Raw genomic sequence first — 23057 nt, 5'->3', positions numbered from 1 at the left:
AACAATTCTAATAAAATATAATATTTTTCTATGGAACCATATTGAGATTTTAACCCAAAGTTCTAATGCAGCATGAAATGTCCCATCTGGAAAACCAACAAACATTTTTGGTACAGTATAAATGCTACAACAGTATCAAGTAGAATGATTACTTTCACAAATTTTTCAAGTGTATTTAAAATACACGCAAACGTGTTACTCATTAGGCTAGTAAGGGATAGTGTCAACCTAAGAGAATCTTTTCATATTGATGATGGTGACGGGGTAACGAAATCCAAGAATTATGGTTATTAACATAGGCCTAACCCTAGTCTTTCTCGTTATTGAGCTTCTAAAATAAACTTCTGTCATTTTTGCTCTTCTTTACCAATCCTAAATAGGAGATTTGCAGTTTATTTTTTAGAATTTGAAAAATTGAAGCTTTCGTTTGTTAAAGAGCAGGTATAAGTTTGTAGAAGATTCAGGGGAATGCCACCGCACCCCCTCTTTGGGCCCCCCGTTCAACGATTCGATATCAATCCCCCACGGAATCAATTCCTGGCTACCTCACTGAAATGGGCTTGATAAGATTGCTAATTCCAGTGGCGTATACAATAATTTATTTGTGGAGAGGATCAATGATGGTTTATAAGTAGACGTAGTAGAGTGTACATAATTCTATTGCAAAATTTTGTACTAAACATATCAACATTTTTTGGGGACACAGGCTACTTTCTTGAGATTCAGATTCTTTCAGTAGGTATCTGATTTTAAAAAGATGTTGAACTGTTCATTTGATCATAGAGAAACGGAATACTATAAATATATTATACAAGTACTATTTTATTACTTATAAGTTTTATTTTTAAAGGCCTATCTATCATCTTTGAATTTATGTAACATTTTAAACAATTTAACTTGTACTAGTGTTCAAAATCAAAACAGTAGTCAACAGATACAAATATAAAAAACTCTTCTATACTTTAAGTTCTTGGAGTATTTTTCCCTATTGCACATGAATGAGGGAAAAGGTTAAAATTAGGAAGATAATCATGTTTTGAATTCCAAATAACAAATATTTGAAACTGATGCAATCAATAAAGATGTACAGTATAATACATCTGTCGTTGGTAATGCTCACTTTTCGTTGAAAATAAACTTCATTCAAGTTATCTTTTACTACTTTGATCCATGTCGTCAAATATATTTTTATAACAACATTAATAAAGAACAGTAACATCCTCTGTTCGAGTAGTATGTGTCATTACATTCGTTATGTGACAACATTAGAGATGAGAGTAAATTTATATATTATATTTTTTGTTAATCCAGTTGCTCTATCTTGGTGTTTTCTCGCACTTTCACTGTCCTTCCTCTCTCACTATTCAGCTCTATTGAATGACAGAGATAAGATAAAGAGTATTTGTGTAACGTGGAGAGCTGTGATCTGTTGAAGTAGTAGTAGGTAGTCCACAGCTGAGTACACTTACGTCAACACTAACATTCGATTTCTACACCGTACATAGATGATTTCTCATTTCTCTTACGATATATCACAGTCTTGCATTCATACCTATAACGCTTGCAGTACTTTTTCACAGAGAACAAATAAGCAACAGTTCTCATTTCCTTTTCATGAAATATCGTTTTATCCTGATCTAAGAAGTCTCATGAATCGGGTTTCAAAACCATAATAATGTTTGAGTATATGAAATTGAAAATTCTTCAAATATTCAACAACTTTAAAACCTACCTGCACACGTGACTTACGTTTAAAAATTGAATACTGTAACTATTTTAATGAGCAGGTCTGTACTCAATACTTGATTACTCAATTTATCTAATATTTACTCAACTGATATAGTAGCCTGCTTGTACTTTTTGAAAAGTTACTTCATTGTTAGGATTTTATTTGTATAATCATTTGTTCAACGTGGTCTTATACAAGTTAGTTATTCAACTATAAATCATTAACCGCCTTTATAATCTAGAGATATATTTATGAAAGATGAGTGGATCATGAATAGCTTTGAATAAAAGAGAATGAGATTGACGCTAGGTATCAATCCAATTAAAAATATTATGAATTCATTTTCTATATTCATCTTCAAAATAAGTATTTTTTTTTTTTGTAAAATGATATACTTGTATAAAGTGTAATAATTACTATACTTCAGTAATTACAATGGAACTAAAACTCGTCCTAAGCCAATCAATCAGAATACATCGTTCACTGTATTCTGCATTCACTTGCAAAATAAAATACTTGCTTGTAATTTTCAGATTCACTTGCACATTTACATCCACTTGAAAATTTAAGCATGTATCTTAATTCACTGGAAAAAGTATGCTCCTGGTTCTCCTTTATTATAGTTTCTCTAGTTTCACTTTTTGATTGTTGACAATGAATTTTGAGCGACCCGAAAGCATGGTTCAGTAAATCATACTAATATTTCTTATATTTCACTCGAAATAGTCTAAAAATCGTCAATAAAATACTGAAAACTTGATGTACGTATCTTAATAGAACATCTTAATTCAAGGCTTCTTGTGTAGGTAGCGTTTTAATTGAATTTGGTTTTAAATTATCACGTTATTGTTTTACCCATAATTTGTCATGAATGTGAGGATAAACTACCCTTTCAGAGTTTTACCTACTTGTGGAAACTACACGAGTCTTATTTCATCCCTGTCCCTTCAAATAGAATTAATTCAGAATCTAGTGTAGGCTACATAAATGCTTATCATGTATGTTGAATTGAGTCAGAACAATGGCATAAAATAAAGAACAATAATTGCTCAAATGTATTATTTATTCAATCAACTGCCATACAAAATTGAAATCATAAAAATGAAAAACAAGCAACGAGACTAGAAGTTTTCGTATTTGTTGGTCAGAATATTGGTTAAAAATGTACTTTGAAATTAGTCAACCTTGAAATTTCTTACATTGTTACAGCAAGTAAGTACAGTAATCTTCAAATGAGCTAATTTTTAATAGCTGTTTCATGAAAGGAAAATGGTCTCACTTGTTGGAATCTGTTTGAATAATTAGTTTTTACTGGTTTGTAATTGCATAAAATGAAACGGTCAATTGTTTGACCTCATCTTCTTGATAACTTGAATTGTCCTATTTTCATGTACTACTACACTATCAAGAAATTCCTAAATTGTTGAGGTTGAGCTGGGGTCTTCTAATACGAAATAAGCAACTCTACACCCCGGCTTCACAAAATTAAAAAGAACATTTCTCTAATTCATATTCGATGGTATTCAATTTATTTTTATCTAATCTACTTTTTAAATGAGAAGGAAATCTGGATTAAGATCATAACTGGTAGATTTGAAGAAAGGACGAGAATAGATTCTTATAATCAATAGTCATATTGACAAAAAAAAAATTATTAATCTTAGTATACACTATTTAGAACTATGTTAGTTTTCCTCTCTTCAAAAGATAAGCTTTAGTTTGTCAAATGTAAATATGGGGAGATAAAATCCTCATTATATGAATACATTTGCCTACATCTGAGTCATACTATCCGCATCTTTAATAAATCAATGAGAAACTGAATAATATATTAAATTTATAGCAAAACTATAATTGTTATTGCTATAATTCGATCTATTATGTCCGTTCACAAGATTGGGAAACATTGTATGTGGGCAACATTGTATGTGTTCTTCACTGTTACAGATGCGTTCTCTTGTTAAACATTATTGGGATAGATCTTGTATAAGGACAATACCCAGATGTCTCCCAATTTGCACAAAATAATAGTAGAACTACTTGGTTTAGTAAAAACTAATAATTCTATTAGAACTTGCAACTTTTTAAAATAAATTGAATAATTTTCTGTGTAGTGATAACTGAATCTCTAGGAAATCCTTAGTAATCGGATATCCCTTTTACTTTTGTTGACCTAATTTTATTCCTTTGGATTGGATATGTCGCAGAAATCCAGAAGAGATGTAATTATTGGGAGCATTGGGTGTGTTTGTCAACAGGGATAGAAGGGTAAAGGAGGGGTGATCACTCAGGCTAAGGGCGGTGCAATCTGCAAAATAGAAGTGTAGATCCTCTCGACATTTTCATTCAGATCGATGTGCCGATTTCAGACGAAGGAAAGAAATTTGCCAACAAAGCGCGGTGACCTCTGATCCTGAGACCGCGTGCAGGTGCTCGATTAATGAACTGCGATTGAAATGAGTTGGCCTCTTAGACACGGAAATCGGGTGAATTGGCGAAGGCGAGCCTGATTGGATTGGTTTTTCTTGTCGACCAACCGGATCAAACCAGCAAAGCCCCGAAATGGCTGCAAAGAATGGGTGAAATGAAATTTATCATGAGGAAAAGTGCTGGTGGTAGTGATAGTGGTGGTTCACTCCGCCATCTGATAATGCCGTCAACATAGGCAGCCTAATTAATTTAAGGTCCGTCACGCTATCTTGATAAGAACTCCGTTAATCAATCTGTGAAATTTTGATTATAATTGCCAGGTGACGGTTTTCACATGTTTTAGACTCTTTTCTTTATTACTTTCAATTTTCTTGCGCAGTTAAGGACTTCTCAATTTATCCAAATGTCAAGCAGCAGGAATGATCATATTACATTGATAAATTGACCCTCCCCTCCCCTTAAGGTCAAATATCAATGCTATATTCCGTAATGCTAGAATCGTGAAGTTGTAGTGCCCATGTCCAAAAGATCTGAAGAAATTCGTAAATAATCTACGATTTTTGTGTCATCAGAATATTTGAACAAAATTTCTGTAGCACGGTTTTTATAATCAATATTGAAGCTGTGTACAAGGTCAAGCAATGAGTTTTACATGTAGAACACCTGGAAATCACTTTACAAAACACAAGTGCACCGTTAGTTGCGATATTTCACTTGTTTTTTGAGCACAATTTGTTGATAAAAATATAATAAAACACAGCCTGAGAAATCTTTTTCACATGGTACTGTTTCAATTAAAAAGTCAAGTTTAAGATAGCACTATAACCTATAATTAGCAATTCATGAATCCTCCTAAAATTTACTAGTACACTAGTAAATAGTTATAGACTATAACAGTATTTTTGCAGTAAATTAGTTGAACATATTTCTAACAGTTCTTCATCAATATAATACATTACAAGTAGATGATCATAAACATCCTTTTATCACATTATCAAACAATCTATGTTGTACAAGAGATGAATGAATAAACTTGAAACTTGAACTTGAATTGAACTTTATAATTATGACGAGTGAAATTATTGGCGTTGTTGGCAGTACGATGTTCGCTCGGGCAGGGACAGCTAGTCAAATACAGTATTAGTCAACACCTATTATAGCCCAGTCAATGAAGGTCCAAAAAAGCAGTTTCGATCCGAAAATTAAATAAAAGCTGAATTTCCCACCATCGATAGAACCCTCCCAGAGGGTCATTCTCCCAAAAGTCCCAAGAAATCCCCTTGGAGCTTTCCGCCCCAACCCCCTAAAACTTGAAAAATGCAGGTAAACACGGGAAATCAATTATCTCTGTAACCATTGATCGGAAATAGTTCTATTCTATGCCATTCGATTCGTTACATTATGGACTAAAATATTAGTCGTATTCATTTCCTCAATAAATCAAACAGTTTCCTTGATAAAGTAATATATATGTAAAAAATTAGGGGGTTTGTGATTTGATTTTTTTGTTTTCTTCGATTAACTTCGAAACAAGTAGTTTTAAAGGAAAATGAGTCAAATAATTAATGTAGCCACTGTCATTGCAAATCCATTGATGTATATTGTTATGTATTTGCGATTCGATTTGACGCTGTGGAAGGGGAAACAGTCGACGCGGAACGGCGCGGCTGACTCTCTTAGCCATAGTAAACAGCAAACTGGAAATCAATTATCTCTGTAACCATTAATCGGAAAAAAATCTATCATATGTCATTCGATTCGTTACATTATGGACTAAAATATTAGTCGTATTCATTTCCTCAATAAATCAAACAGTTTCCTTGATAAAGTAATATATATGTAAAAATTTAGGGGTTTTTCGATTTGATTTTTGTTTTCTCCGATTAACTTCAAAGCAAATAATCTAAAGAAAATTAGAAAAATAATTAATGTAGCCACATTCATTGCCAATCCATTTAAGTATATTGTTATTTATTTGCGATTCGTGTTGACGCTGTGGAAGGGGAAACAGTCGACGCGGTACGGCGTGGCTGACTCTCTTCACCATAGTAAACAGTAAAATACAGTAGTAGGACTACTGCTTTCCAAGTTGCATCTTATTCACACTATGGCGCTCGAAACAATCAATTTTGTCTATTGTTTTGACATGCGATGAAACTAATTTTTCACATTTCAATTCTCTAAATTCTCTAAAATCATTTTGTTTTTATATATGTGCTAAATCATGCATTCTATGACAGACAAAGATATTGTTTGCAACCGATAAAATATTCATACTATTACATGATATAATACATATTTAAAATATGTGTGTATGATCATAATTCTATGCTAAAATTTATCATAAGTTATGAATGTCAAAAACTGAGATAAATCATAGATTAGTCTACAATAGTGTTAACAGTGGCAATTTCCTGAAAAATCATAGCGTGCAGTGTTTGCTGTTTCTCCACAGTAGTTAATATTCTCCAAGCCAGGTTGATAATATACCTTCAGTTTAGCCAAATATATATGACGGCTGAGGCATAAAAAAATTAATACATTGGGCTTATTGAGTTGAAACTTTCTATGATTCTCTCTGTAAAGTAGCTTATCTTCCGTTCTTACTAGTTGAATCTACATTATTTAGACAGTCCAATATGAAAATTCAGTAGACTCTAAAGATGAAAGCCATGCAAACATACAAATTAAGGAAGAGTAAGCATGCATAAAAGGTAGGAAAATCATAAAAGTGTTTCACATTTAACCACAAAGTACCCTACTGTATAAGATTAATTGAAAGATGATTCATCATCTTCTATTATTTTTGTTAACATATCGATTTTTCACCTCCACTCGCATCTTGTCATTCATTACACAAGGTTGGCAGAAGCTTTTCTTTATGTCAATTAATTTTGATTGAAATTGATCTCGATTAGGGCACCAAAAGAATAAATAATTTTCTATTTGAAGCATCCAAATTAAATCAATTGAACATGATTTCTTATGACTTAGCATTCACAGATTTAGTTTGGGTGAAGCTATTCGAAAAATGTACCTGATTATCAATTTCATGGTTTTTATACCATTCTAGTTCATTGTGATCATTGAAGGGTTGAAGTGATGAGTTAGTTCAAGTGAATTCTAGTACACAAGTATATTGTGCTTATAATGGGCTCTTCTTTATTTTCTATCGATGTTTTGCTCCAGTAGGTAGAGAAAATTTAAAATTTTGGTTTTACATTTCATAAGCTTTATAAATAATATAAATTATCGGTAATATTTAGTAACATTTGTTAATATTAGAACCGAATGTGCAACAAATTAATCTACTTTCAGCTTGAAAATTTACAACTTATTAGGAGTACAGTGTTATCATATAGTATCTCAGGTAGGCCCACCCTTTTATTTTTTTTTGTTCACGTGATCTGATGATATTCATTCCATTATTAAGTGTTTAAATTAAGAGTGATGAACTAATAAACTAAGATAATAAACTAAGATATATCTATATATTATAAAGAGTGATGAAACAAGATAAAACACAAGAAAAGCTATGAAAAGAAATTTTGAATCTTCATTTTTCATAAAATAAGGATAAGTTGAAGGAGTCGGACACATAATATATCATGAAACTTCGTTGAAAAACATCAATATCTGAAACTAGAGTTATCAAATTGTGTTACCTCTGATTGGTATGTAGAAGGCACACTTCAAATTAATATAATAAATTCTGTGAGCTAACAACGAAATCCTGATTTTTATCATGAGCATGGTTAAATCAAGAAAATTGTAATATTTTTTTAGAGTATTAAAAAGTGAAAATCTATATACAGCGCATGACAAAACAATAGACAAAATTAATTGTTTCGAGCGCCATAGTGTAAATGAGATGCAATGTAGACAGCAGTATTATACTGTTTACTATGGTGAAGGGAGTCAGCCGCGTCGGCTGTTTCCCCTTCCACAGCGTCAAATCGAATCGCAAATACATAACAATATACATAAAAGGATTTGCAATGAGAGTGGCTACATTAATTATTTGGCTCATTTTCCTTTAAAACTACTTGCTTTGAAGTTAATCGAAGAAAACAAAAAAATCAAATTGCGAACCCACTAAATTTTTACATATATATTATTTTATCAAGAAAACTGTTAATTTTATTGAAAAAATGAATATGACTAATATTGTAGTCCATAATATAACGAATCGAATCGAACCGCGCCATTCCGCGTCGACTGTTTCCCCTTCCACGGCATCAAATCGAATCGCAAATACATAACAATATACATAAAAGGATTTGCAATGAGAGTGGCTACATTAATTATTTGGCTCATTTTCCTTTAATCGCAAATACATAACAATATACATCAATGGATTCGCAATGAATGTGGCTACATTAATTATTCGTCACATTGTTCTTTAAAATTACTTGCTTCGAAGTTAAACGGAGAAAACAAAAAAATCAAATCGAAAAACCCCTAAATTTTTACATTATATTATTTTATCAAGGAAACTGTTCGATTTATTGAGGAAATGAATACGACTAATATTGTAGTCCTTAATTTAACGAATCGAATGACATATAATAGATTTTTTTTCGATTAATGGTTACAGAGATAATTGATTTCCAGTTTGCTGTTTACTATGGCTAAGCGAGTCAGCCTCGCCGTTCCGCGTTGACTGTTTCCCCTTCCACGGCGTCAAATCGAATCGCAAATACATAACAATATACATAAAAGGATTTGCAATGAGAGTGGCTACATTAATTATTTGGCTCATTTTCCTTTAAAACTACTTGCTTTGAAGTTAATCGAAGAAAACAAAAAAATCAAATCGCGAACCCCCTAAATTTTTACATATATATTATTTTATCAAGAAAACTGTTAATTTTATTGAAAAAATGAATATGACTAATATTGTAGTCCATAATATAACGAATCGAATCGCATATTATAGAACTGTTTCCGATCAATGGGTACAGAGATAATTGATTTTCCGTGATTACCTGCATTTTTCAACTTTGAGGGGGGCGAGGGGGGAAAGCTCCAAGGGGATTTCTTGGGACTCTTGGGAGAATGACCCTCTGGGAGGGTTCTATCGATGGTAAAAGATTCAGCTTTTATTTAATTCTCGGATCGAAAAAACCTTTATTGACTGGGCTATTAGCTCTCATCATGATCTTATTACCCACAGTAAAAACTCTGCAGAAACTTGAAAGTCAACATAAAAATTATGTATCGCTGTTTTTAAAATCAATACAGTATTCCATTGAAAGATTCAACTATTTTCAAGATTCAAGATTCGCATATTTAGAGCCAATAATCAATACTTGAAACCCAATTGCCTCGACTCTAGAAGTTAAAACAACTCGATTGATTTTTGGAGCTGTGGGGATTGGACAACAAATTGCAGATGTCGGTTTTTGCTGACCGATCTTGTGCCTTGTGCTCCACTTTTGAGCCGACAGAAAACAAACGTCCATTGCATCTAATTTGTTTGCACGAAACCTCGAACTGCCCACTCAACTGACGAAGCTTTTGGTTGGGGGTTGGGGGTTGAGGCTCTCAACGGAAGTGGCTGACGCCCTTGTTTCTTCGGCTAGAAAATGGTTTTCTCTTTAGTCCCTCTCCTAATCTTACCCCTACCGTCCTGTCTAACTCTGAAGTGACATGTCGCTGTCAATCTACCACCGTTGTGTGACTAGAAATAAATTGATGATGTGATCTATCAGTAACTCCTTTTTATCGATTCGTCCTTTTTAGTGCTTCAGGTCAAGGAAATTCTAGAATTTCTACCTTACCAATGTTTGTAACTCTACCTTAACTATTCTGTTAAAACTCAAGTATTAACAACTTATTTGTGAATAAACAAATATACAGGATGTTTCAGAAGTAGTATCGAACATTTTAGGGTATTGTTCCTGGATGATGGGAGACTACAAATGTCGTATTCTAATTGTCCAAAACTCAGCGGTTATCCTCATAGCTGCCATTTTGTTTTTTTCACTTAGGAATTTTTATCTCAACGAAATGTTGTATTGATCTGAAATTTGGCATGCATATTTATGCTATAAAGACTCAACTCCAAAAAATAAAATAAAACATTTTCGATGTACATATTCAAAATGGCGGCCATTTTAAATTTTTGATTGAAAATTTCACGATAACCGTTCTATAACATAAAATTTACAAGAAACAAAAAAGTTAGCAAATTTTATCAAGAATTCAAGGATATCTCTTTTATTAAGATTGGTCAGAGAATAACAGAGAAATAAATTATTTTCGTACAGCAAGCATGAAACAAAAAAGATCATCTGAAAAACGTAAAATCAGCTGGATGGCCATAAAGAAATTGCTTATGGCATGTCATATGGAGCCATACCGAGTTTCAAAGCTTCATCTTAAATACAATTGGAATTAAAAATGTAATATTGATGTTTAAAAATTGTGAAAAGTGGTCATGCATGCAATACGAAAGTAATAAATTTCTCTGTTATTCTCTGACCAATCTTATTAAATGAGGTATCTTTGAAATCTTGATAGAATTTGCTAACTCTTTTGTTTATTGTAAATTTTCTGTAAAGTGAATGGTTTTCGTGAAATTTGCAATCAAAAATTTTAAATGGCCGCCATTTTGAAAATTCACTTTGAAAAGTTTTTATTTTATTTTTTGAAGTTGAGTCTTTATAGCATAAATATTCATGCCAAATTTCAGTTCAATGCATCATTTCGTTCTTGAGATAAGAATTCCTACGTGAAAAAAACAAAATGGCAGCTATAAGGATAACCGCTGAGTTTTGGACAGTTAAAATCATCCAGGAACAATATCCTAAAATGTTAGACACTACTTCTGAAACACTCTGTATATTCTGTGCACTCTAACTTTTTGTTATTCAAGTTGAACTTGGTATTTGAAGCTCATCACTTATGTAAATTGCCTCTTCATATGATATTCATAGACTACTAGGGAATCTAATTACCGTACTGATTTCGTGACTAGACTAACACTTGTTCATGATTCAAAAATGAAATCAATTTCAGTCGTATCATCTGCACTTTTAGGGTCTTAAATTTCATTCTTTATCACTCTTTCTTAATAAAAAGCTTGATAAACAAGTGTGTGTGTGTGTGTGGTGTGTGTGTGTGTGTGTGTGTGTGTGTGTGTGTGTGTGTGTTTCTGTGTACACGATATCTCATCTCCCAGTTGACGGAATGACTTGAAATTTGGAACGTAAGGTCCTTACACTATAAAGATCCGACACGGACAATTTCGATCAAATGCAATCCAAGATGGCAACTAAAATGGCGAAAATGTTGTCAAAAACAGGGTTTTTTGCGATTTTCTCGAAAACGGCTACAACGATTTTGATCAAATTTATACCTGGAATAGTCATTGATAAGCTCTATCAACTGCAACAAGTCCTATATCTGTAAAAATTTCAGGAGCTTTGCCCCATCTATGCAAAGTTTGATTTTAGATTCTCAATTATCTGCCTTCATATACAATTTAAACAGAAAATCCCAAGTGGAAAAGATTGAGCATGAAAATCTCTGCAATTAATGTCCAGTAACATTTCCACCTACAATTGAAAATAAGCTTGAAATCCGAGAAAATGTGATTATTAAATTGCAAACTGTTGGCAACTGTTGGTTCTATTAAATCATTCACTAAGAAGAGATAGCAGACCTCGTGTGTTTCCAGCGTTATTGACCTATCACCAGCTGTATCATATCTTTGAATAGTAGACTTGAGATGCGCGAGTACACTAGCGTCAGGTGATCAATTTTCATAACGGCAAGGAAAGTTGTCTGAGTGCGCCACACCAGATTTTTACTCTAATATTGGCGTATGAAGGAGGCTCCTTTTTCCTTTTATATTATCCTTGAAATGCAAAATTTCCAAAAACCTTGTATATACGTCGACGCGCAATTTAAAAAGGAACATACCTGTCAAATTTCATGAAAATCTATTACCGCGTTTTGCCGTAAATGCGCAACATATAAACATTAAGAGAAATGCCAAACCGTCGACTTGAATCTTGGACCTCACTTCGCTCGGTCAATAATTTGTTTAGTAGTAATTTTAGAAGATTAGTCTAGTAATTTGTTAGTCAAGTCATCTCAATGTTGTCTTCTAGTTGAAAATTTTTTGAGTGAGAATGATTAAATATTTTTCATAACAATATTCTAATAAACCATCTAGAAGAAGAGTTCTATTTGTAGAATTTCGATTTTAGAGTATTTTTAGAGTAGAATTATTGTTAGAGGAAAGTACATTATTTTAATAAGGTATTTGAATAAATTCATGGAAAATGCAGCCTTTTATTACACCTCTTTTTCAAAATAAAATTCTAGATGCCTTTTTTCAATGTGTCACCATTGATAATAGGATCTGGCTGAGGGCTCAAATAACACACTGGGAGGATAACTTACACAGTTGGGCAGGCCTTTCTCTTTTTGCTAGGCTGTTTCTTACATAATCGATCAATATTTGCCATAACCAATGCAAACAATCGCCCTTCCTTGTCGAACCTATTATCCGCTTTTCAAGCGCAAGTAGAAAGTGTTTTGTGTGCTCCAAAGGGTGGTGATGCTCCTCGCCAAGTGCCATTAGCCGATGAATTGTAAATCTGAGAGCTGTAACTAGTTGACAGCAGTTTCCGAAGTAAAGGCTAAGGAAATGGGGAATAAGGTGGGTTAAGGAAATAGTTGAAAGGCTAGCATCTGAGTTGCTTGCTCTCGCTCACTCAGTGTCCATCAACTGAAGGGAGAATTTGGAAACTCTGCTCAAGGCCGCTCTCTCTCATCATTATTTAAAAGCTCACGTCCGGCTATTCCGACTGCGCACTGTTTTCTTTCTTCCCTTAAACATTTTATTCTTGCTGCGAGCTGTCGATTCAGTAAATCTCTCACCACTGAGTGGACTGAAACTATCTCTTTCCACCGCCATGAATAATTTAAATCCGATCGCTCCAATCTTTCTCTATTCGAAACATCATGTTTGATTGCATCCTCAACTTGATTTATTGCCGGGTTTCTCAGACTGTTTTATATTGTGTTCTATCCGATTACTCGTCAAGTACAGTAGGCTACACCTAATTCATCACTCAATCCTAATCACAAGTAATTACAACTCTCGTCCTGAATAAATGTAACTTGCAGTCGTTGCTCTTAATTTTTTAAAATTCAGTTTTTGAAAAATAAAAACATGAACGACCTAGAAAACTTGTGATATAAGAGTTAAAAATAAATTGATTCAAATAATTTAATCACAGTAATTAGAAAAATTAAGTTTTGAAAATGTATACTTTTTAGTATTTTTATTAGAGATTCTTCGTTTATAATATTCTAATATATTTAAAAATATCATCCCTTGTTCATCTATGATTAAATTATTTGAAATAGCAGCTATTGTTTTTATCAACTCCTTAAGCTGAAATAGTTTCAGCTCAGATTTAGAAATTCAGAGCCTGTTGCACAAAAGCCGGTTAAATTTTAATCATGATTAATTTCACGAGAGCCAAAAAGTTTTTTTTCAAATGAGCCTTTTTATTATTGGTTCTCGTGAAATTAACCACGATTAAAATTTAACCTGCTTTTGTGCAACCGGCCTTAGAGTTAGAAAAATCTTATGTTGGATATTAACTTTTGATGAGTGGGTATTTCAATAATGATTGATTGTGAACATGTTTAAGTGAATAGAAATTTTATTAATTTACTTCTAGAATAAATTCCCCTTTTTTGAAGAAATTCCTGTGCTTTTTGATACTTAGTTAATAGTTCACGAAAAGATTTTCAAACTTCAAACACTCCTCCCCTTAATGCAATTTCTATACTAACTCATTTTATCATAATCAAATATTGTTATCAAACTGCTTCTAGGAGTTGTCGACAGAGTCTTTTGTTAGTGAGATTTATTACTTTAGACTTGTACAGCATTATTCTTAAATACATTCAACTTCATTGACAAATCGAATTAATACTTATTTAGCCTATACCAAGTTTTTTTTCTTACAATGACGTATTGATGTAAGCTGAATGCTGTGAAATATTGTTTTTAAACGAAAGATTAGGCTGTATAATATCATAGAAAAATAGAAACTACCAAACTGTAGTATTATATTCTCTTTCATAATATATTGCACGCTCTATGAGGTAGACATCTTTCAGTACATTATATTCCATTTTGGATAGTTATTTATATCTCAATTCATCTTATAATAATGTTATTTGTTATTTTATGCTTTCAATTTATTGGTAGAAGTAGAAATTGTTATTAAAAAGAAATTATTAGCTCAGCAAGACCACTATGCTTTCCATGCATCCTATACCTATTTGATATTTCCTTGGTGCGGAAAAACTCCTTATAAATTCATATTTTCAATCTTGATCCGAAATTCTTGTCATGATCAGAAATAAACTGCAACATGGATTAAAATTGTAGTGAATGAGATATACCTCATCTTTGCTCATCATTACATGACAGTAAAGCGTCATATCAAACATTTTTTTTGAACAGTTCAAGCTCAAAACAGTGTTTTCTTCTTATCTAGTTATCAGTGTGAATGATGAATTCCTCCGTGTCATGGAGCAAACTCATACTGTGATTATTCTTTTTTTATTGATTCAACGATAAAAAATTATTTTGTGAAATAATTTGGGGGATGATCAACAGGCACAACCTAATTTCATTATCTTGAATGTTCTAATCATACTTTGATGTATCAAATGTTTAATCTAGAAAATTTTATACTGTGTTTATTTTGAAGATTCTAATCCTACCTTGATGTATCTAGTGTTTTATCTTCGTACCTTTGTTTTGCTTGTTGCAGGTGGAAATGATCTGTTGCACTGTCGATCCCGAGTTGACCTACAGAAATGCCAGCTGCTGTCATGAGATAATGAGAATCGAAAGTTATTGGTTCGAGGTTTGATACAGCAGCCAAATATCCGTGAGTAAATTAATGTGCTTGTTTCAAAAACTTATATTGGATTTCAAATATTCAATTTAATAAATATATGTCAAGTATCACAATTTTAAAACTTCTAATAATTTATTCATTAAATCGGTGACTATCGAACTGGGAGTTTACTTCTTGAGAGGTCGTGGAAGGGTATTTTATATTTTGATTTCATACAATTTACAGTACCAGGTCTGAAAAGATCTTCAGCAAAAACTGATCATATAATCAATTAAGTAAAAATTACTGAAATAGTATTTGAACATTATGTTGATCATGAATTATCAGCCTAAAAATATAGATTATTATAAAAAAATGTAAGTAAATCAGAAAGAAGGAAGATTTCCCATTTACAGACGAAAGATGAGAATGAAATAAGGGAAATGAAGGAAATAATGCAATAAGAAGAGTTTAGGACTTTATTTACTTATCCATTCATCATATTACAACGGAAACAACAGGTAATAACCCAAATATTCTTCCTTGTCCTATGCTTCCTAGGTGGTCTGGAAGGGTCTAGAAGACCACCTTAGAGAGATTACTTTATCAAATCAAATCAAATCAAAATTTATTTCCATAAAAACACTTTACAAAACAAAAATTAACTAATAATTTACGGAAAAAATAGCACCCGCAAAGAAAAATCTGAGCGCGGAGTGCGAGTTGTGCTTATTTTTTACAATGATGAAAAATACAATACCGTAAATTTTTTGAGTATATTAATTATAAAAACAGAACCAGAAGTAACAATGGCATATCCCAATGATAATCTTCTTGTAGCATAAACCTGAGTCACAATGATATAACTTCCACATCAAAAACAACATATATATATATATATATATAACAATAGTGAAGCAGTAGACATTACATAACAATAATCGACCTTGTAGGGGGAATTTATTGTAAAAATGTAGGGATATACTCTCCCTTTATTATTTTCCCTTATTTATTTTATTTTTATTTCTGATGGTGATCTGCAGAAACCCTAAAACTCTAAAACTCTAAAACTCTAGGAATTTTAGGAATTCCTTTTGAAACAAGCAAATGCATTACAATTCAATTGGTAGGGCTGGGAGTTGTAACCTCCACAGGCAGAAGTGTGGAAAGATAAGTTGAAAATGGCAGTACTTTGAAGAAGGGTGAGCTCATGGGAGCTAGAATCTCGATCAGATAGATAGGATGACGGAGAAGTGTGTGAATGAGTTACAACGATAGCCAGATCCCTCGTTTCTCACGATCGGCTTGTTCAATAATACAGCAACAAAATACTCCACCTGAAGAAGTCGAGTTGCTCCTCAACGAAGGAAGTAATGAGAGGACGTGGGGAAGATTGAGCAAACGGAAAGCATACAAAATGATGTTTGAATTTAATGGATTTGCAGATACAGAATCAGAAATATTTTCATTTTTTATCTCGTGCTGGTTGGATCATTTTCATTTATGGTATTTATTTAACATTGTATGTTAGCATGGTAATAAATCAAATGAATAATTAAAATTCATTATCTAACATTAACAATTGAGAAATTGAAAATAATTAGCCAAGAATCCATATTTTCTCAATCACTTGCAATCTTTATTCAAAGGTTTTCATGTAGTCTGAATGTAGAGTAATTTACGACTCAAGAAAATCGTCCTCACAATCAACAATAATATATTATCACATCAAGTCTTTTTCTTGAAATTCATCGCATCAAACATTTTATGTTTTTATCATATTCCACTGATTAATCAATCCATAGGAAGCAAACTTTCAAATAAACGTGCGTTTTTGTGTTTTTATGAAAGAGATTACATACGTTCATTTGTTTTCATTCATCAGATTGCATTGAATTTTCATTTCACAATCATCAATCGTGTTATTTGATACAGTAGTTGTTCCTTTTTTTTCATTGTGAATCATCAGTTTTACCGTTTCAAATGTTGCAGTTGACAAAAATCCATTATACTCTTCATTAAAATGAACAATTTCTATTAGGCCTACTATCAATACTACTTAAGTATTGGAAAAATCTCTCCAAATTATGTTAAAACCAATTATCTTCAATCATTATTCTACATAGCCGCCTTGATTGTAATTTTAGTGAAATGAACTTTGATTAACGACCAATTCTTATCGACCGATCCGTATTAAAGCATGTCACGCTGAGTTCAAAGTTCATCGATACGTTCAGTATTACTTTTGTCCACATCTGCAGTAGTCGATCGTTGACCGGCACTCGGGATGTGTGTGTGTGCGTATGTTTCAGTGTGTATTCGGTCTGATTGAATAGAAGAAGCAGGTATTGTTGCTTGTTGCTGATTCCATTACATTTTTAACCACATTGAAAAGTCAATACTGTGCTAGAAAAGTTTTTAAATAGTTCAGCTTTATATATATATTTATCCGTGTGACAATTATTGTGAGCCGGCTACTTGAAAAGACAATAGAAGTTGTCGAGAGAGTCGTCGATGTCGATCAGCTTTCGTCTATCACCTTGGCTCATTGGTCGAGTGATTGCGAAACTCTACATTCTTTTGCTTATTTAACATTAGCTCGTAAATTGACGTCCGATGTCGATTATTGGACGTTTGTGGCGTAGTGTGTCAACAGAGTGGTCGTGGTCGTGCTCGGCTCATTTGTGTGTCGTTGCCGGTGAACACAGCACTGTCGTGTAGACAAACATCACCCACCTTGCTAGTGCTACCGTACATCGAAACCTTGTTGCCGAGGCTCTTCGCTGCTTGTTCACCATATTCTCTCGAGAACAAGACGTCATCTGTTCGTGACTCGTGACAGGTTGGTTCACAGCTACTACAAAGTAAACGTCACATGCTGTCCCGGGTTACATGTATATTTCGGATTCCAACAAACTAGTGAATAGCTCCTCCACATTCTCGAATATTGTTCTAGTAAGTGTAGGCCTACGCCTGAAGTGTTGTAGTTGATTGAATTATTTGTCTGCGACATGCTTCTAGTGCTAGAATGGAGATACAGCGCTCTTCGGACTCCGTCTTCTCTATATACTTCTCTCCAATATTTCAATAACAAATTCTAGCACAATATTCAAATCAGTATTGTTTTCTGCTCTAAATCTCAATATAATACCTCTTTCGTTGACGTTGATGTGATGTGATATCAGTGATTTACGAAAATGAAAAGACAAGTGCCAATTGCATGTGGTCAAGGGACGTCAGTTGTCACTAATCGTAGCGCACCTGAACCACCTATAGAAGTGAGAGTAGACCTAGTGGATGTTCCCCTTACTCCCTCCGAAGGCCGAATGAGGAACCAACCGCATGCCTCCAGCAGAACGGAAAGTGATGATTTAGACTCCATCACTGTTGCTGAGATACCGGCAGTTGCAGCAGTCACTACTTCTTCAAGTGAGTGTCTTGTCATTTCTCCAATCTGACTTGGAATAGCTAACAAGGTTAGTGAACTGGCTTGTAAAAACGACGAATGAAAGTTTTGATGAATACATGAAATAATTTTAATATCCTAACATCCATAACATGTTCACTTTCAAATTAAGAAATATTTTACATAATCAATTTTAAATAATTATAGTGTTTCTATAACTTTACTTCCACCAAATTCATCTTTATAATTTTCCAATTGGGTTAAAATTTAATGTATGGTCACTTAGACTCAAATCTAACTATGTTACATATTTTTTAGGCTTTACATGTCTCAAATATTAAATATTATTTATAAATAAATTTTATTCATAATCTGCTGTACAGAAAATTATAATGCCCCATGAATCTATTTGTATTCAGTTGTGCATTACTCAGGGAAAAGGTTCTATTAAGGTTCTAACCTAATTCTATTGAATACGTTTATATTCTTCTTTACACTACATGAATCATTCAGAGCTCCAGCTCTACTGGTGTTAATTATAATTTGCTTGGTTTGTGATGTTAATGCGTAGGGTTAAAGATCAACGCTCTCTCCCTAATGAGGTCTTTTGTCTGTTGCTTCGATAAGGACTATTTCCGATCAGTTATTGTGTAAGCTTTTCTGAACATTTGAATTGTAGCCAAACTACTATTTATATTTTTTTGTCGCTGCTCTTTGATCATTGATCATTCATTTCCACAATTTTTTTCTGTAGTGGCTTCATTGATAACCATAAAAAATTATCAGGAATACCGCTTGACCGATTCATTATCCCCAAAGATAAATTATGCATCTAATATTTCAGCCACTCATTCATTTAGACGAGAAACTGATTTTTTATCCGTCACCGTAATAACTCCTATTTTCTATATCCAATATCTGTATTGTCTGTATTGTCTACTCAATTGCAATATTTTCGAACTTAATGTAGAGTCTCATCGATTTGTCGTCATTCCTACTTATCTAAATTGTAATAAATGGATGGATGATTTCATCCGTATTGTCCTCCACAAAGTGTTCAACTCCATGAAAATCCTCATTAACTATTTTTTCAATCTGATAACTATTATAAAAAAACAAGGAAGAAAATTATAATCCCATTTCAAGTATTGGACATTTGGCAAATGCTATGTGCAATAAATCATTGCATTTAAATGTTCAAGGTAATTTTTCGCCAAGATTAAATTGATTTTTTTCCAATTTAGAATAGAATTATTTTAGAGTTATCTTTCATCTTCAGAAACTATTAATATTCTAATTATTGGACGATAATCATTCACATGAATGTATTTAAAAGTGAATTTCCATGAATGTGTTTCTTGATGAATTCATTAACAGGGTGGCCACCTACCGGGAAAACCGGGAGAACCTTTAATTCCTCATGATTTTACTAACCGAGAAAAATACCGTGAATTCCTAATGAATTTTTCATAAATTTCAATTAATTTAGTGGAGTAGTGTACAGTAACAATAAACTCAAATAAAAAAAAATACTTGATGGCTAGCAATAATAATATTGGCAATGTTTTTGAACTACCTAATCCTAATCTAAAAAATATCTAAAAACAACGATTTTCTTGTCATGTCAAAAATATCAATATATTTGGAAATTTAAATATGCTATTCGCAATTCGTCATGGAAGATCAAACTGAAGATTTCCGTAATAAATTATTTAAGAATGTATCTTGTTCCTCAAATTTAGCGGATACTCTACCTGGAAAATTTGAAATTTTACTCTAGAAAACCGGGAATTACTCATGAATTTTCCATTTTAAAGTGGGTGGCCACTCTGATTAAGTCGTTGTGTCTGATTATCAAGCATTTTATTAAAAACATAGCTAGGTATGTGTGAGATTTGCGGGTCAAGTCTGTATTGTGTAGTTTGGTTTTTGGGAGCTGCCATAAGTTGAGGTGTGTCTTATGATCATTCTTATATTATTCGTTCTACCAACATTGAGCCATATAGTTTTGGAATTATTGTTACTGGTACATGAAATCTCATTGTGTCTTCATCTTAGTTGCACTGTATTTGTATTCATCAATATGATATATGTGATCGGAGATAGATGATTTTATATTGGAAAATTGAAAAATAATTACTCTATCATGTTTGTATAAAAATCATACTAATATTGTTTTCAATAAAGTGATTGGTTGACCTTAATAGATTCTCTGAAACCGCATGACCAACCTTTAATCATTTTGTGTGTTTCCTGTTGTAAGTTTTAATTTGATGGAAAATGTGGATTCACTTTTCGAAGCTCTTAGCGTGTCCAGTGTAATTAATAGGTCATTAACTGCCAACATGCTGTACAAATTGAATTGAATGTGAAATTTTGATTTCTTGAACAGCGTCAGTAGTTGGTAGTTGAGGAATGTTGTGTTGCGTGCCAAAGGAAACGCCCAAAAGGGAATCTTTCAACCTGCAGCCACATTTTCTTGTTGATGCCTGATGGAAACCTCGCTCTCAGATTTAATTATTGATTACTGCATGATTAGCAAAAATAAATTATCCTACAAAATTATTGCAATTCTGAATATCAAAAAATTATCTATCACTGTCAAGTTAGAAAAGACTAATGTAGAACCGTATTCTCATGGAATTTAGAATCTTTTCAAAATTACTCGTCTTGACTCCCGAATGTGTTTTGGCTCCAATATTGTTAAGGCTGTGCAATAAGCTAAAAAAAAAACATTTTGCTGGTGATATTTTTCAAAGTTCTTCGATTTTCATACTATCAAGCTATCAAAATAAAAAAGTTTTCTCAGGAAAACATTTTTTTCGATCATTACTTTTTGAGATATGAACGCCTAAAGCTCTCATTTTTGGACAGATCATTTCAAATTCGGAAAGAGATAAATCCATGACATTTTTTAGATAACCTATAAATATCCTATTAGGATGATAATATATATTTTGTGCAATTTTCTATTAATATCAATTTTTGAGAAAATTATTCAATTATTTACTAAAAATGACCAAAAATAACTTTTAGTTGAGTTATTTTTGGTAAATTTAATAACCCAAAAATTGATATTTTCAGATTTTTTTAATTCAATCAACAATTCCATAAGGAATTTACCCTTAAAATTCATGGATTTATCTCTCACCGAATTTGAAATGATCTGTCCCAAAATGTAAACTTTAGGCGCTGATATCTCAAAAAGTAATGATCGAAAAAATATTTTCCTGAGAAAACTTTTTCATTTTGATAGTATACAAATTGAAAATTTTTAAAAATATCAGCAATAGAAAGTTTTTTTAGCCTTTGCACAGCCAGAGCTTGGAAGTCTGAATGGCAGAACTGTATGAAACTACTGAAATTAGTAACTAGTTGTGTTCCTTGTGGAATTGGAACCTGAGTCTTCTATTTGAATTTAAATTCCAACAACGTGATGCAATATTTGGTATTCTACTTGGGTAATCTTTAACTGAGTGAATATTTCAAATTTTGATTAACAATGCTTATGTTAATATTGATTGTTTACATACAATTTTATATTTGATAAGTTAATCTTCATAGATTTCTATTGGTATACAGCATACAAAGTTTAAACAGAAATGTCACGAGAAATTCAATGTAATCTTGTTTTAGGATTAGTGACTGAGGTCTCTCTCTCAGCTCATAATTCGAGGAATTAAATTATTCCGTACCGTATAGATTTTTTACTCTGTATTCGATTGCGTCACTCCTTTCCGTTGTCTACTGTTTCTTCATTTTGTTGCATCAATGTCCGGCTTCTTTGTATATAGTGTAGAAGAAGAAGAAATCAAGAAATGTGAGCTAATGCGTTGGCATGCAGTCTCATCGCTGTCTGACTTGTGATTTATCACAGCGAGAAAGCAGATCAGACTCACGACAGGTGATGCGGATATGCCATGCCACCTACTTAGACAAAGCTTTTGGATAGGTTGACATTCGATAGTAATATCTAAAAGCCTGTCGTGTGTCGTCTGGGACAAATATTGCTTGAAGTAGATAGATATCGACCTTATGTTTGACACTTGCACTTGTTGAGCCAGGGAACAACATGTTCACTCCACACCATTTTGAGGTCAGTCGCATTGGAAGTTGTTGTATGAACTTTCGTTTCTCTCTTGAATCATTATCAAGCATTTTAAAAAGTATTTGTTATATTGTATACTACATGTATTTCTACTTATGTCTGAATATAATCCGGCTGTTGAAGAGAAACTGAATGATCTTCAACAATTATTTAATTTTTAATCAGTTGTATGTATTATCCACATATCTTTATCTGCCAAGAAATCTCAGAAATCATTGTTCACTCACTGTCAAATCCACCATACACCTTGCAATTCTCTCACAAGTCCATTATTTGGGGTATGGTGGCCAATAAAGAGACTATGGAACCGATCAAACATTTAGGTACTTAAACATACACACACCCTTTGTCAGTCAATTATTCTTGTCTTTTACCCTAGACCCCATTCATTATTTGAGGTTGCGGATGCTGGCTTCGATTTCGAGTATATGGGTTCTAATTTATTAGGTTTATATGTTTTATAATTTATAAGTGCGGTGCGGGCCGCAGCTATTGTGTTGC

General features: G+C 32.7%; 1 protein-coding gene across 4 annotated transcripts in view; it reads left to right on the top strand.

The window, feature by feature from the left end:
• The window catches only part of LOC111064233 (solute carrier family 66 member 2), a 54143-nt gene that overhangs the window by 4310 nt on the left and 26776 nt on the right, over positions 1 to 23057 (top strand). For 3 of the 4 annotated variants that reach the window (XM_039423439.1, XM_039423440.1, XM_039423438.1), the window contains exon 2: positions 14974 to 15093. Coding sequence is in view for 1 of the 4 variants with exons in the window: in XM_039423437.1 (XP_039279371.1) it covers positions 18240 to 18471 (232 nt within the window). In the remaining 3 variants the exon portion in view is untranslated. Of the gene's footprint in view, positions 1 to 14973; positions 15094 to 17309; positions 18472 to 23057 lie in introns of those variants that run through there. The other variant, XM_039423437.1, reaches the window with a different exon arrangement.

Source organism: Nilaparvata lugens, chromosome 3 (assembly GCF_014356525.2).
Source record: "Nilaparvata lugens isolate BPH chromosome 3, ASM1435652v1, whole genome shotgun sequence".
Taxonomy (NCBI): Eukaryota; Metazoa; Arthropoda; class Insecta; order Hemiptera; family Delphacidae; genus Nilaparvata; species Nilaparvata lugens.
The sequence above is the reverse complement of the archived record's forward strand: the minus strand, read 5'-3'. Positions and strand labels throughout refer to the sequence as shown.